At 46.2% G+C, this 14,602-nt stretch overlaps 1 protein-coding gene across 4 annotated transcripts; it reads left to right on the top strand.

Moving 5' to 3' along the window:
- The first annotated feature begins 908 nt into the window (after positions 1 to 908).
- Positions 909 to 14,602, top strand: LOC135391274 (mediator of RNA polymerase II transcription subunit 1.1-like). Of its 4 annotated transcripts, XR_010421901.1 has the most exons (8): positions 4,374 to 5,017; positions 6,295 to 6,381; positions 9,394 to 9,458; positions 9,517 to 9,571; positions 10,208 to 10,660; positions 11,405 to 11,793; positions 12,261 to 14,360; positions 14,426 to 14,602. XR_010421901.1 is itself a non-coding variant. In XM_064621462.1 (7 exons), the coding sequence occupies exons 2-7, from the start codon at positions 6,329 to 6,331 to the stop codon at positions 13,052 to 13,054; spliced, it is 1,809 nt and encodes a 602-aa protein (XP_064477532.1). In that variant the 5' UTR covers positions 909 to 1,034; positions 6,295 to 6,328; the 3' UTR covers positions 13,055 to 14,602. The 4 variants fall into 4 exon arrangements, 3 of the variants coding, with proteins under 3 accessions (XP_064477532.1, XP_064477533.1, XP_064477531.1); XM_064621462.1 differs by lacking the exon at positions 4,374 to 5,017 and adding an exon at positions 909 to 1,034 and having other exon boundaries at positions 12,261 to 14,602; XM_064621461.1 differs by having other exon boundaries at positions 12,261 to 14,602.

Below are 14,602 nucleotides of genomic sequence, written 5' to 3'. Positions count from 1 at the left end.
ACTTCGCCAAAAGCTGCGGCGGTGGCGGTCGCTGCCCTTGGTTGCTAGGTGATGGAGAGGAACCCCGCTTTTTCTATCGGCGTTCACCGCAGATCTCTGAAATACGCCCTGACGCGACTGGACGACCGATAGATATAAATAATGTGCAGAGAGACGTATTGTATGTTGACAGACAAAGAAACTAAGAACAAAGAAGATGTTTGTTATGGGAGTACGCAACATTTGATCGAGCATGTCGCGTAGTGGAGAAGCTCGCTTCCTGTGAGTACCGAAAATATCTATTGCATATGTGAGCTCTATTTATTTATTCCGGGTGTAGGATTCGAATTCACCACCTCCAAGTCTCAACGTCATCAAGGACCGAAATATAAATATAATAAAAAATTAGCACATCGTTGATGCGGGTGACGACTACAAAACTATCAATTTTTATTCCCCTCTTCAACTTCGCACCGACAACGACGTCAATTGTAACGAAATATTCCTCATCCATCTTTTTGTTCCTGTGAGTTCTCAAGATCGTTGATACCCCAAAATAACATGTGAATTCGCAGAATTAATTCATACATTTCAGTTATTCGGTAATGAGAAAAACACAGCGCTGGCTTGTCGTAACCACAAGCGTATATCGTTCATCTGTCCAGCGTTCATTCGTTACAGAAATTCAAAATCAAATTATCCGCCACATCTGTTACCACATATGTCGAAAGGTCTTTCGCAACTAAGTGACGTAAACCATCAACAGCCTACTCGGAAATACAACCAAACCGATATTTGATTCTTTTTTCTATGGGGATGCACGATCCTACTCGGAGCCATTCAGTAGAGCGGACGAAGCAGAAGACAGTCTGCTAAAAATAGGCTCGCCTCCGCTGCGCGGCGGCGCTTCAAACAAAAACGCTTCTCAAACGTCACGAGTGACGTCACGCGCTACGATGGTCGTCATGGCAACCTCCGTCTCCGAGGCGGCTCTCCGTGTTCGCTCCACAACTGCGTTTGCCTTGCCAATGTTTTACAGGCTGCTGCTGATCCAGGTAAGGTGTTATAGCATGGCTTCACGCACTGGTACGTTGCTCATCCTCCCCTCCCCGCACCAGTTTTGCGTCAAAACCTCTCCCCGGCTTGAAATCCCAGCATGAACCTCCCTAACACCTTCCCCTTTCTTACACCCTCCTCAAACAAAAATAGTGAATTCGTGTCGTCGATAAATCGAGAATAACTAAAAAAATAATTTCGGCCGCTTCCGCCAGGTAGACGAAAAGTCTTATGGTCACGGATTTAACTTCATTTCCTTACCTTCTGCTGTGACATGTAGGCTTAGCATTCTTACCGCAGCATCCTTCAAACGAGCAACAGTTTATTGTAATTCTTCCTGACGGCGCAAGACCTTTTAATATATCATGCGTAAATTGGCAATACTATCTTTCCCCAAATTTATCTTTTGCTTAACCTTAAAAATTATACAGCACTCATCATAAAATACACACAGAAGCGTGAAGCATCGTTAGACTTCACCGCACGGCTCTGGAGCGCTGCTGGAAAGTCAGCTTTCAAGAAAGGTCATGGGTTGATAGCTGAAATGTCAGCGGTTACTCGACTTGCGTATTTCAGACCCACTTAGAACACTATCACCCGAGTGGCGAACGAGGCAAATGTCAGATGTCGGAAGACATGGAAAACGTGACATGTCACGCTAAAAGGTTAACGTGGATCAGGAAATTGGAAACTGCGTATAGCGTGTCTCCGGGGAAACCGTTGCGGTTTGTCAGTATACTACTGGAACGCGGAATCCGTGACCTTATTAGTGCTGAGAAAATTTATATCACGTTGGTCAAACCTTCGGGTGTGGTGTGTTATCGAGCTTGTAATATATGTCACCGAAAGTGTCCCGTGAATAATAAATGATGTCATATCGTAAATGAACTCACGTGCGATGTCCTGCTTTGGTGAAGGACACATTTTCCTGATCTTGCAATTTTATCAATAGGTATTTTTCGTGGAGATTCAGGTGAACGACGCGACGTAATTTCAATTTGAGCGGCACTAATTTCTGAAATTCGGGAACGAAGTGTAATCACATACCGTGTTGAGACTATATGCCAGTACCAAATGCCTGCACACGTCTTTCTAATACAGTTTTTTTTTTCTGACAATTTTGATAATACGTCCAAATCAAATATATAAAGAAAAAATAAATAAAACAAATTTATGTTTATGAGGATCTAGCTTCCGGAAATAGCTTACACAGTGTCGCAAATTATTTTCCTCGGGTACTACGCGCCATATTCTTTTGTATCGCGGCTGACTGTCTTTACATAACAGAAGATATCTATGCCGCTATTTTGAGAACAGTGCGCTATGGGCGAAACAACGTTTTTCTTTTGCTTTGATCAATAAATAATCGTATTTTCAGCTTCGGAGAACGCCACGCACAAACAACCCAGGAATAGATGGGAATCACTTAGCAGCGGCCGTCTGCTAAGTTGGTTCAACACCAAACCAACTTAGCAGACGACCGTTTTGCGATGTCCGTGGCTGAAAAACCAGGTGGCGCCAGTTAATATTAGATGCGCTGGAAATACTTCGGTTAACAGCAGAGGCAGATCACGTCAAATTCATGTGAGATAACGTGTTGAATGCGTAATTTCCATCTTGTTTTCCCATACATCTCTCCTCCCAAAATTTCCTCACATTTTCTGCTACGTAGGACCGCATAGGGTCATTAGTAGCTGCTGTCATGTCATTGTTTTAAAGAGCATTAATGTTGCTGCTCTACCTGCTGTTGCGTAGACTAGACATTATTTTTGTATCAGTTTTTCTTCAACAAGTTGTGTACTCGCATGCTGCCTTTTTAGCGTCTGTGTTAGAAGAGAGCGTTACAAAACAAATTAATGACTCTTATATACATGATTGTGACGTTTATTTACTAGTCGTGTTATGTGTACAAGCTAATGGTGTTTTTTATTGTGGGTGCTTACTTGCACTTGTAATATGAAAGGATCACCTGTATTACCCTTCGAACACGATGTTTTCTTATCACATACTAATTGATGTCTTAAATATATTAAAGGTGTAGTATAATTACATTTAAGAGTTTCGACGTGATTCATGCATCTCTGTCTCGATTTTTCTCTGGTCATCATGTTCAGCATACTTCCAAGCGTCTAGCACTCTCCTATTTATTTATCTTTCTCATATATCCAGATCGACGCTAAAACAATATATTTTGTGAAAATCCACATTAATATATTCCATACAAGGATACAAATAAATTTGGATAGCTGACGCTGTGTATATTCTTCTTTCATATCCAATCCAATCCAATCCAGCTTAAATGTGTCGATAAATACACATCATCCAGCACTGAGGGGTGATTGGGTGCTGCGAATGACGTAAGACGACCCGCAAATCCCCCAGATTTAGGGCTTGCGATCATCCGTAATCGGCTTAAGCAAGTCCGAGTCGCCGAGGATAGCGCTAATCCAAGCACAGACAAATTCAAGTGGCACATTTGTGCCATGTCCAGTGACGAAACATTTGTAATTCCCTAGTGGAGATTTCAACACGCGTAGTGTACCCTTTAATGGCTCCAGGTTGGAGCTGTCAGTCACTCCAGGCAAATATAGGGTCCATACGAAGGGCGAATTATAGGCTCAGCTGCTTGATACTAGTATATGGATAGATAGTACTATACGGTAAAAAGCTAGAGTTAAAGAAAAACGGTCTTCTCCGTGAAAGACAGAGCCGGCACACGTTAAGTGATCGCCTTGTTTTGAGTGGATGCAATGTCGGCAGTGAAAAGACAGGGATGCTGATAACACAGTCATGACGTCAGACAGTCGCTTCTGGCAACTGTTTAGTGTGTCAGATGAAATAGCTGTGTCGGCATTAACTTGTTTACGAACGAAAGCGCCAGGAAGGAAAGCAATCGAAGCTGCTGCATTCTTTATCCCGACATTACCTTTTCAAACGTTCTCGTCTGTTCCATCGCACTGGCTTTAACAAAGGATGCTGCATGTATCTTTCCGGAGACAAGAAACGTCGCGGACGCGGATGACAATCAACTTGCCTACCATCTACTATCCGGGAGCCTTCTTTTCCCAAAAATAGCATCAGGAGAGAAAGGGGAAGGAATCCCGGGAGTGTTTTTCTCCCTCTTTTGCCTGTCGTCTGCTTGAATTTGTATCGTCTATGTTCCTTGCCTCATTTATGTCTTTGCTCCTGATCATGCTTGCTTATCTTGCATGGTTCCTTCGGTTTGCTTTTTGTCGGTCTTCGCCTCGCACGTGCCACTGCGAAAATTAGAAAAATGAATGACGTAAACATCACGTGATCGTGTACACTGCAATGAGAAATATGGACTAGACAGAAAACTAGTACATCACTGCGCGTCTTTGGGTGACACTGTGCCCGCGTCGTAACGGGATGCCGATTCACTGAGAGATGTCAAGTAAATGCTAAGGCAATAATAATAAGGCAAAGATAATGCATGAAGTGAGAACAGGAATGACCGAACGGAAGTGACAGTAATGAAACCGAAACTAGGCTGATTATTGGCTCATTCCTCTACGTAACGTATAGCCAATTAGAAAATACCGATACATTCCTGAAAGGGAATTATCTATTCTGCCTTACTGCTCGTCCAGGTTCTGTGCAATCTACAAAACTAGGTCGGGATCGCTTCTCTCTCATCTCATTTCTTTCACTCTCGAACGAGGCAAGCGCAGTGAGCGGGCTTTTTAACCGAAATTTGGCAGGCAGCCAAAGTTCACTATTTTTGGGATTACTATTTCTGTGAAGGGAAACAGATGGAGAGAGTTGACCAATCAATGTGTTGTGGAAGAGCGCTGGAAAGGAGTCGGTACAGGGCAAGAATAATCGGCCTCTTTAATTGTAGAAACTAACACGCTAGCCAAAAGAGCGTATGCACTAATATGCAGCGAATAGAAAGATGGTACCTACGATGGTTTCGCGCGAGCCGTGAGAATTCAGCGGAGAGCAAGGACACCCACGCCAGGTATATTTTGTGAATATCAATATTTTATATGCAGTGTAATATCGAATGTTTATAATATATAATATCTCAAAGTGTGCATCATTCTCACTTAAAAGGTCATTAGTCCTCCCCCTAATAATATAATAATATTAATAATTATTAATAATAGGGCTATAATAATTAGGGATAGCTTTACAGGTAAGGTCAGTCAGCCTATAAGCCGCCCCTTGAACTTAGACATTGGACTGGCTAAAATACATGCAAGTCATCACTTGGTTGGTCCGTCTTGACGAATGACAATGTTGATTCGTTTTGCATCGAAAGACATGTTCCGAAGCAAGAGTCCCGCACGGGCGTACTTGAGCTATATACTTCCCAAACAATCGGCAATCACCTGAAAATCGTGCAGGGCTTGTACAAACTCTCCACACGCCGGTGAATGAGAGACACCGATACTTGCAACGTAAATAAATAAGTCGAGGCGAGATAAGTCCTTGAACACACGTAACCCCTGACGTAACAAGAGCAAGAGTCATGAACATTCCCATTGGTTGCCGCAAACACGTGGCCTCTCTCGCGCAGCGCCACTGGTGGGGACGCCTGCGGTGATGTCACAGTCGGAGGAGTTTCGGCATTCACTGTGCCGATTAAGTGCCGGACGAAGTGTTGCAACCCATCTAACGCCAAAAAAAGTGTAAGAGTTCTAAAGACTGTCATATAAGGTTCAGGAATCGTCAAATTACTCTGTGATAACTTATCAGTGTAGTTACCGTGGCAGCTGGTTCAAGGGTGTACAATCTATGGTGGGCTATACAATCACACCACTTGCACTGGTGAACGTAGGTTCCTTCAAACAGCCACCATTTTCTTTTTCTTCGGCTACTTTCTTTATGCCCTGTCCCGCGTACTGCTGATCTCTGTTTACACGTGTGTAGGGCTTTAGGACCGTGGTCGATCTGTCTGTGACTGCAGAAGGCTTGGACTGCATTAACTGGCGCACCGTTGGTGTCCACCGGTAGCATACAATTATCATTTGTCACAGTGGTCGTAGTGTCAGTTGTTGTCTCTGATGTGTATTTTTCACGCATTTTTTTGTTTTCTTTCTCTTTTTTGCGAAATATTTGTATCTGTCCAGTCTCCTTGACCGCATGGATCATAGCACGTCATGTTCCCACTCACTATCTCCCGAAAACCTCAATTAAATTTAATAAACATTTATTCCATAATAAAGTAGGGAGAAGGGTGTTGTCGGCACAGCCATTAATAATGTAACACGCGTTTGATGTCGGCGGCAACAGGCGGCGTTGCAGATGCTGCCATGACCGGCGCCTCATGTTCTGCCTTGGATGCTTCGGCTGCCGGAGCCAGCAGCGGCCTGCTCAACGGTACGAACGCTACATTTCCTTTTTTTTTCGCCGACGTATTTTGAACATTTGGAACAACAATAGTGCGTCATCATTAAGTGGATACTAAAATAATGCCGTAGCGGTGACATATTAAACCGATGTTTTTATTTGGATCATATCTTTCTCATAGCGCGAAAACTATACTTCGAGCGAAAGCTTCGTTCGCACAAACTATAAGAAGCAACGGCTGGTTGGTTTCTACAAGAAGGCGTTTTCGATGCTGGGCAGAGAGTACCGGCAAAGATAAAGGACCCTACACTCTCACAACAGAGCTTCACCGCATAGCACGTTGTCCGCCAACCTACGAACACGCTTAAGAATGAACTTCACCGCATAGCACGATATTAGTCAACCATCATCTCGAATGATATCGTTATCTGCCCTGATTTCTTGAAAACGGGAGGCGTACGCCTTTTTGTGACACTCATGCTGTTCATAATTGTCACAAAAATGGCGTACACCTCCCGTTTTCAACAAATCGGGGCAGATAACGACATCATTCCAGGTTATGATTGGCTAGGAGCGTGCTATGCGGCGAAGTTCATTTTTAAGAGTGAATGATAGGGTTACAGCTTCTGATTCGAGGAGCGAGGGGGGCGCACGCCCTTCTCTCTCTTCAAGTCAGAAGCGATAACCCTATCCAGGGTGTCGAACCGAAACGTTTTTCGTTCCGGTTTTCGTTCCGGTTACATCATAAACGATCCGGTACCGGTTCTGCTCCGGAGCAAAAAGATAACGGTTCATACCGGTTTTTAACCGGTTTCGCTTCTGCTGGGAATATTCATCCCCACAAAAAAAATGTTACAAAATGTAAACCCGTTTATTCCGCATACGTGGTATTTAATAGACAGATGTGAAATTGGTAGCTCCTGGTTCCTGTAGGTTACTGTCTGAATGAGCCTTCTCCTTTCTTGAAGCGCATGCTACAAACGGACTTGTTTGTCGTGATGTCATACGTAAAGTACTTTCTTGCTGGGTTGGAGCGATCGCGTCCCATCCGAATGTCTGTTGCTACTGTCTAGCCAGCAAGCACCACCGCACGAGTACGACGCAAATCGAGGAACACCTTCACTCACAAACGCGCTCGACGGCTCCGTTATATTTGCTTCGTGTCCTGTCCACAAACGAGTTGCCACATCGCACGGGCTTGCCCTCGCGTATACGTAAATGTATTCAACTTAGCTGCTCTCAAACAAGGGACGCGTTGCGCGACATTACCGATAAAGAAGCCGTTATGCAGCCCCCTTGGGTCGCTGTTTAGTTGAGGAGAGTTTGGGGGGATCAAATTAAAACGAACAGTACGGCACATTGCTAGAGAGTCACATGTACCTCTAAGTCTGTGTGCGTCCGCGAACGATAAACCATTACAAAAGGAGCCTAAGGGTCATAGTATACCAACATACATTCCATCGTAACCGTAACCCTCGTATAGTATCCATGACATGACTTCAGAGCACACGACGTCTGTTTCATTCGCCTATCCGTAGCCCAAACCGGCGAAGTTTTTTCTTGGACCGAAAACCGTTACATATATTTTTCGGTTTCCCTCCTGAGCGAAAAAAACGTATACGGTTTTGATTCCGTTCCGGTTCGCACCAAAATAGCGGTTTTTTTCGGTTTTCGGTTCCGGTTTTCGGTTCGCTCCGACACCCTGTCATTCGTGACAGTGGTTGGCGCACAACGTGCTATGCGGTGAAGTTCTGTTCTGAGCGTGTAAGAGAGTGCGCCCTGATTTTGACTTGACAGACAATGAGTCCTCCAGCCCCTGGCCAAGGTGGTGTGCACATTAATGCTAAGCTTGCACTGCTTTCGGAGGAGAATTCCTATTTACGCACTTTCTGTTTACATAAAAAAATTAGAAAATCGCTACGTAAAACGTAAACGCAATGACGTAAACGTAATGACCGGAGAACGGTCGCATTCCGACACGCTCCTCCAACCGTAACCCCGGGTTACATCATTCTTCGCCCTGATTCGTTGAAATCGGGAGGCGCGTGCGCCTTTTGGGTGAGAGAAAGGGAGAAAGCGTAGATTGTGGGGTTTATTTGCCAGGAACGACGCAACGGGTGAATCCCGTTCCTTTTGTGTTGGCATCAAGGTAAAGGCAATCTTTCATTCCGCGCAAGGCAAAATTTTTGCACGTTAGTGTTTTGCCCTTTAAATGTCACAAAAGGGCGTACGCCCTGCACCTTCCCCCATTCAGAAGAGATAACGGTATCATTCTGCGCAATGGTTGACCTTCTGTACTCTGACGTAATGATGTTCACCCAATTACCGAGGGTGTGTTTAAGGTTGCGTAAATAGGGAAAGTATGTGGGAAGGATAGATGAACGTTTCTCTTGGTTGCAGCTCTTTCTACGCATCGACCTATACTGCACTCGAGAGATATGTCTTTCCTATAGCCTCCTTTATCTACAGACAAGTTGCGCAAGAGACATTTCTCAGAACGTCAAGGGGACGCTCCCCGCAACATGTAAAAATGCCTTAGTAGTATGCTGAAGTGTCGCGTTGCCTGACGGATGACCGGAGAAACATTGAGACATACCATGGCTCACAGTAAACAACTCGACAATGAACATACAGGAAGGGCGCAAAGTCAGTCTATCAACCGTACTAAACGCAGTGAAGGCGTTTCACTCTTTGGGCGCGTTAAGTAGCGGCTTCAGAGCGCAGGGGGTGCGCGCTCCTTTTTACTCACTCCTTTTCCGAAGCGTGGCGCTCTTGATGCACTCTCACGCTCCAGCTCGCAGGTCTCTGTCTCTGTGATGTATGGACGAGGAAGGTGACGGCGGAAAACCAATGAGACGCCTTGGAAAGTTCGCCCGGGCGCGTATCGCGCTCGCGGCTCTGAAAGACCGTTTAGTAGAGGCACCGCAGTACGAGGGGCAGAGTACACCGAGCGCTTTGGGTAGAGCCGCTACTTAACGCGCCCTTTGCTTACGATTGGGGCATGCGCACTTTTGTGGCATCATGGTGCTCCTCTCTGTACAGGGACCAAGACAGTAAGGAAAGCACTCCTGAGAGCCATGAACTCCAGACCCTGCAGCCCCTTCCAGGTATTTCGATAGGACATGAAAGTCAAATGTGTGCTACGTTGTGACACTGCTCTTTCAGCTCCAAAAGAACCGCTGCCGGAAGTCACAATTGATATGGGACGTACCAAACCGAGGTACAGCTTCACTGTTGCACTACTCTTGAAATGGGCATGGAGGGATCCTTGAACACGCATTTTGTTATCGCGTGATATGAACTGTTATGGAAAATATTTCCTTTGGATAACGCAAATTAGACAATTGAGACAATTAGAGTACAAGAATGCACGCAGCGGCGGCGAGCGCTCCTAGCTGGTGTTCTGGCGTGTTGTGATGTCACGTCATCTGAGCACTTCCGTTGGTTGCCGAGAATCGTCTGCTACAACGCGCAAGCAAGGCAACTGATCGACCGCTCTGCTCAGACGAGAGATGGACGGCGCGAAATACAAACGTAAAAGGGAGTAAATAAAAAGAAGAAGAAGAAGGCACGCACCTCATTATTGGGCGGATGGCATGACGTCACAGACTGCCGGCCGGTGGGATGAGGCTTTTCTGACCCGCGAGATTTAAAGCTCCCTCGCGCACTTTTACACTCGTGCTTTTTCTACTGATTAGTGCTGATTTCTACTCAGGGCGTAATTTTTCTTTGAGCCCTTCCATGCTACATTAAACTCATTAATGAAAAAATCGATTACAGCATTGCAAATCGCCTTATTTTTCGCCATCAATACCCTGCATATATTTCGCCAACCGTTCCCGACGTCCACTTCTAGTCCACCGGAACCAAGCCCAGCACCAGAGGTGAGCGAACCGCTTCCGACGCCCCCTCCGCCACCACGTCCACTACAGGAAATCCGCACACCGTCGCCGCTTCCGGAAACCCAGAAGCCAGAGCCACCCTGTCTGCCACCTCTGCGTCGCTTCTCTAGGCCAGCAGGGGCTAGGATCCAGCGACAGGCGTCCGTCTGCCTCTCCTGGTACGAGGTAGAACCCGATGCACCGCAGTGCAGCCATTGGTCGCTGGACCGCCGAAGACAACCGGAGGTAGACACTTCCCCTCGACGACTGAGCGTGCCGACGACAGCAAAGTTGCTGCCGGTCGAGTCACCCAGTGAGGGTTGGAAGGAAGTGCCTAGCCCTATACTGCACGAGTCTTCAAGCACAGAGACGCCTGGGTTCCTGGAGAAAGGACTAGAGAAAATGGCGCGAAGACTGCTGAAATCTAGGTATATAACCCCATGCGCAAAACTTCATAGTAAGAACTGTCAAATCCCTATGGCTGTGCATTTTTTTCTTTCTTGCTTGATAGTTTATAGCCAGCTGTAGGTCTCGCAAGTACTTCTGTGGTGAACATCAAGTTTCACAAACGCGCATGCACCTCTAAACACTGGTAGCACTGAAAATTATACTTGTAGAAACATTATATAGGAGCTTATAATCTTGTAGTATAAGTGTTAACTATAACTACGTTAACTGTTAATTATACTGTACTACAAACTGTTTATATAAGGGAAATATCTGTAGAACAGACATTGACTGCACTCGTGTGTGCAACTCACTCATGATGGCCTCCGCAGACATCACTCACCATCACATCATACATAATGATGTGATGATGAATGAATGGCTATGATGGAATGTAGTGCTGCAGAATGAAGTTGAATGATGAGTAACGATGTTGAAGTGATATGATGGGCCGTGAGTAGCACACACCATGATGTGATGTTAAATGGATTTCTAGAATGACCGTGGTGCGTGTAGTAAGGAACCCTGAATATTTTGCCTTCACGGTTTTCCCGCAAGCCAGTTTGAAACTTGCATCTTGTAATGAAGTCGTGTCAACGAAAGCAACACAGCCCCAACTGCTGTTCAAGTACTATTGCTGGATCCAGCTTGTGAAAGAATTCAATCATTCTGACCTGGACAAAAGTGCAGCTTCACTCTTAACGTTTGACAAATTTCCCACGCAGGTCTCTCGAGGAAGAGCCAAGCCCTCCTCCGGTGTTGTACAACGACACTGGTAGCAAGGAAGATGTCCGAGAAGAAGCCCTGTCTTCGCCGTGTCTTTCGGAAAGCGACCAAAGCGAAGATGCTGAAACGGTTCGGATGCAGTACAGACAGCTGTGGGAACTGAGGGCCACATTCGAAGAAGAGGAGGAAACCGACAGCAGGGCTTTTGGACAGGACAGTTCATCGCAACAGTCCCTGCCACACTCAGATCACGTGGTCGTAGTAGAAGAACACGTGGAGACCCCACCAGCGTCAGAAGACGAGAAACAGCAGTGTGGATTTAATACTTCCCTCGATTCAGAGCCCGCCGATGAAGGTGCACCCAAAGGCCCTCCGGGACGACTATTGGGTAGGGTATGAGGAAAGTCCTAAAGCCATCCGTCTGAGTTAGTGCGCGGTATTTCAAGAAAAAGCGTGCTCATAACCAAACAAGCTGTAAAGTAGCATTATAGAGTTCTATGTCCAATGGTCTGTTCTTTCGATAATCTCCACTTAGTAAATCTTCAGGCTTCCTTGGCAAAATGAAGAGCATGCTTTACCCTTTCACGAGGCCAATAAAAACTTCCTAAGGTTTAGACGAAATGATAAATGGTGGGCGATATCATTGATAACGGTTGATAGAGGTAAAAATTATTTTACTGGCCATGATGTACCCTGGCTAACCTGTAAGGATTCAACCGGCAATGTGTGTACTTTGGCTATGGATGCCGGCGGAGGTCAAGCGTCCCCCCATCGTAACGGAAAACGACTATTTCTTTTTCATCAATTACTTTTAATGTTGAGTGTAACGCTAAATGGACATTTTCTGCCGGACAGGTCTTCCCACATCCGGTGAAGTTCGGCGGCATAACTACAAGATCCTTCTAGCCCGCCGCCTCCAGAGAAGGACAGAGAGCTCAGCCGACAACAGTTTCGACAGCATGGAAACGGACTGTTCTTCCACCGACGCCAGTCGAACCGAAGGAGTCACGACGTCCTCTTTTGATTCGACAACAGACAACACAGACGGCGGTGAAAGCCAGGCCCATCACAGGCTTCAACAGATGAAAGCAGACAGCGGCTATCGCTCCATGGAGAGCACAAACGGAAACAAGCCTCCTAAGCTCAGCCGAAAACACGTCGGCTTCCCAGAAGGTGACCCGGCCGAACCCTCGACGTCGACCACACGTCGTAGTGCCCTCAAGAAACGGCGGCAGTTCGAAGGCCGCCAACCTTCCTCCGACGATAGCGCAGCGGCAACTTCCACCGACGCGGTTCCAGAACTTCCAGAAGCCTCCTATTACGACGTCCGTGGGAAAATATCCGTTTTTCACCGTTTCTTTCGCTCCAGTCGGAGGTCTAGGGGGACTTCTAAACGGATACTGATCAGGGACTATAGCATAGACCCTAAGACGGATGCCTTGTTCAAAGAGTTCTCTAGACAGGATCCGGTTCTGGAATCTGAAACGGGAGGGAGCAGCCCACGCCTGAGCAGTTCTAAACTGTTGTCGCCTCAACTGAGCATTGAAGAAGAAGAAGGCTCGGATGAGTCGCATTCTGCAATGGAGGATGATTGGAGGGCGGAAGGACCTTGCTGTGATGCTCCCATTGTTCGGTTGCCACCCGACTGACCCAATATATGTTCGCCTTGTATTGCCTGTCTTCGTTCCGACCGGGTGCCTTCAACAAACAAGTCTCTAGCCGAGCTCAGGGGATTGACGCACTGCTGTGTTACACTGCGTGCCACTTGTCGTTGTCTCCGTCGGGCTTTGCCGTTACTCACCGCGTAGCGTTCGAGAGAAAAGCAATGCCCGGTCAGCTCCTCAGCCTTCTGGTCACCTATATGATCGTGTTTTTGGAAAGCTCAACGTGTTTTAAGTGAAACAGAACCTTGACATATCAGCTGTGGTTTTCGTGACTAGTGCTGGCCCCGTGACCATAACGTGTGACTCTGTGCAAGCGACGGTGAGGTGCCGAAGTTCCGATCTCAGACCTTGCCTCCAGAAGATACATCTCTCACGAATCCGGAGCCAAGGCTACCTTGTCTTTCTTGACGAGTACCTCTGACGGCAGAAGAATTTTATTTGCTGATATTCATCTCGCAAGTTTTAACTTTTTTTAAAAAAATTCTGTTGTATAAGCCAAGACGCGATCATTTTACATCGTTTCGCGTCTTGAAGTTGACATTTCCTTCCAGCATTGCTCGGTAGGTGATCCCCCGGTTATTTTTCATATCTAGTGCCATCAGTGGTAACCGAATGTGGACAGGTTAGACCAAATCAGCCCTTATGTTCCATAATGTCCCCAGAGGAACAAGGAACACACAGCACAGTGCAGCGCAGAAGTTACAGTACCGAGGAAATGCGAAACATACCCCGAGTCTGAATTAGTGCACCAAGTGTGATGCCCTTGAGTACATAAGGGTACAGTCTGAGGACCTCCGCATCGTGTGCATAACGCTGTATCAGTAGAAGATAAATTCCAAGGGGAATCGATAGTAGAGCGCCCCGTTCATTAGGCGATACTAAATTTGGTGCAACCCTTCAGACACACAACCTTTCCAGCTCCTTCTGCACAAATCCCTCTGGTTAAGGTCACATACCATTTTCCCGGACACCGGTGAGGTGACACTCAATGCTCTGCATACCAGAACGATGACTGCTGTCTAGGAGTGCTCAGTGCTCAGAACTTGTTCTATATGAAGTGCGTACATGTGAGGACTTTCTGTATCGATACCGCTTGGATAGGTTGGGTGAAGCGTATGCCAAAGGCGTGAGGCACGCAAGACAGAGGATACCGTGGGAACAACGGGGAACAAACTAAAATAGTCAGCAGACGATGACATCTTCCACTATAGAAGACAGGCACGCCCAAGTTGCCAATACGAGCTGCACGTCCGCCATTGCATACTGCAAGAGCGAGAGCGAGAGCTCGAAGGTAACGTGAGGTACCCTTGAGGGGTCCTGTTGTGTCTACGTTATGTATATACCAGTATATTCCAGATACGGTGACTTTGTTTCTCGTGTCTCGTCTACGCACACACTTTTCTCAGCAAACAGCAAGCAACACTGGTCGATCAAGATGCGGTCCTCCCCTTCGACAGTTCTTCTTTGATGAAAGATTACTCTTTTTTATAATATATATAAGATATATATTAAAGATACAAAAGGAAACATTAA

This window comes from Ornithodoros turicata, chromosome 4, assembly GCF_037126465.1.
Source record: "Ornithodoros turicata isolate Travis chromosome 4, ASM3712646v1, whole genome shotgun sequence".
Lineage (NCBI taxonomy): Eukaryota > Metazoa > Arthropoda > Arachnida > Ixodida > Argasidae > Ornithodoros > Ornithodoros turicata.
Note: the sequence above shows the minus strand (reverse complement) of the source record. Positions and strands in the feature narration are given on the sequence as shown.

What these genes read in the sequence shown, in the direction of transcription:
- LOC135391274 (XM_064621461.1), top strand. Translation starts at nt 4,935, where the DNA reads ATGCAGCGAATAGAAAGATGGTACCTACGATGGTTTCGCGCGAGCCGT. An exon ending in GACCCTGCAGCCCCTTCCAG is followed by an intron (nt 9,459 to 9,516) that starts GTATTTCGATAG and finishes CTGCTCTTTCAG; the next exon opens with CTCCAAAAGAACCGCTGCCG. An exon ending in ATGGGACGTACCAAACCGAG is followed by an intron (nt 9,572 to 10,207) that starts GTACAGCTTCAC and finishes GTCCACTTCTAG; the next exon opens with TCCACCGGAACCAAGCCCAG.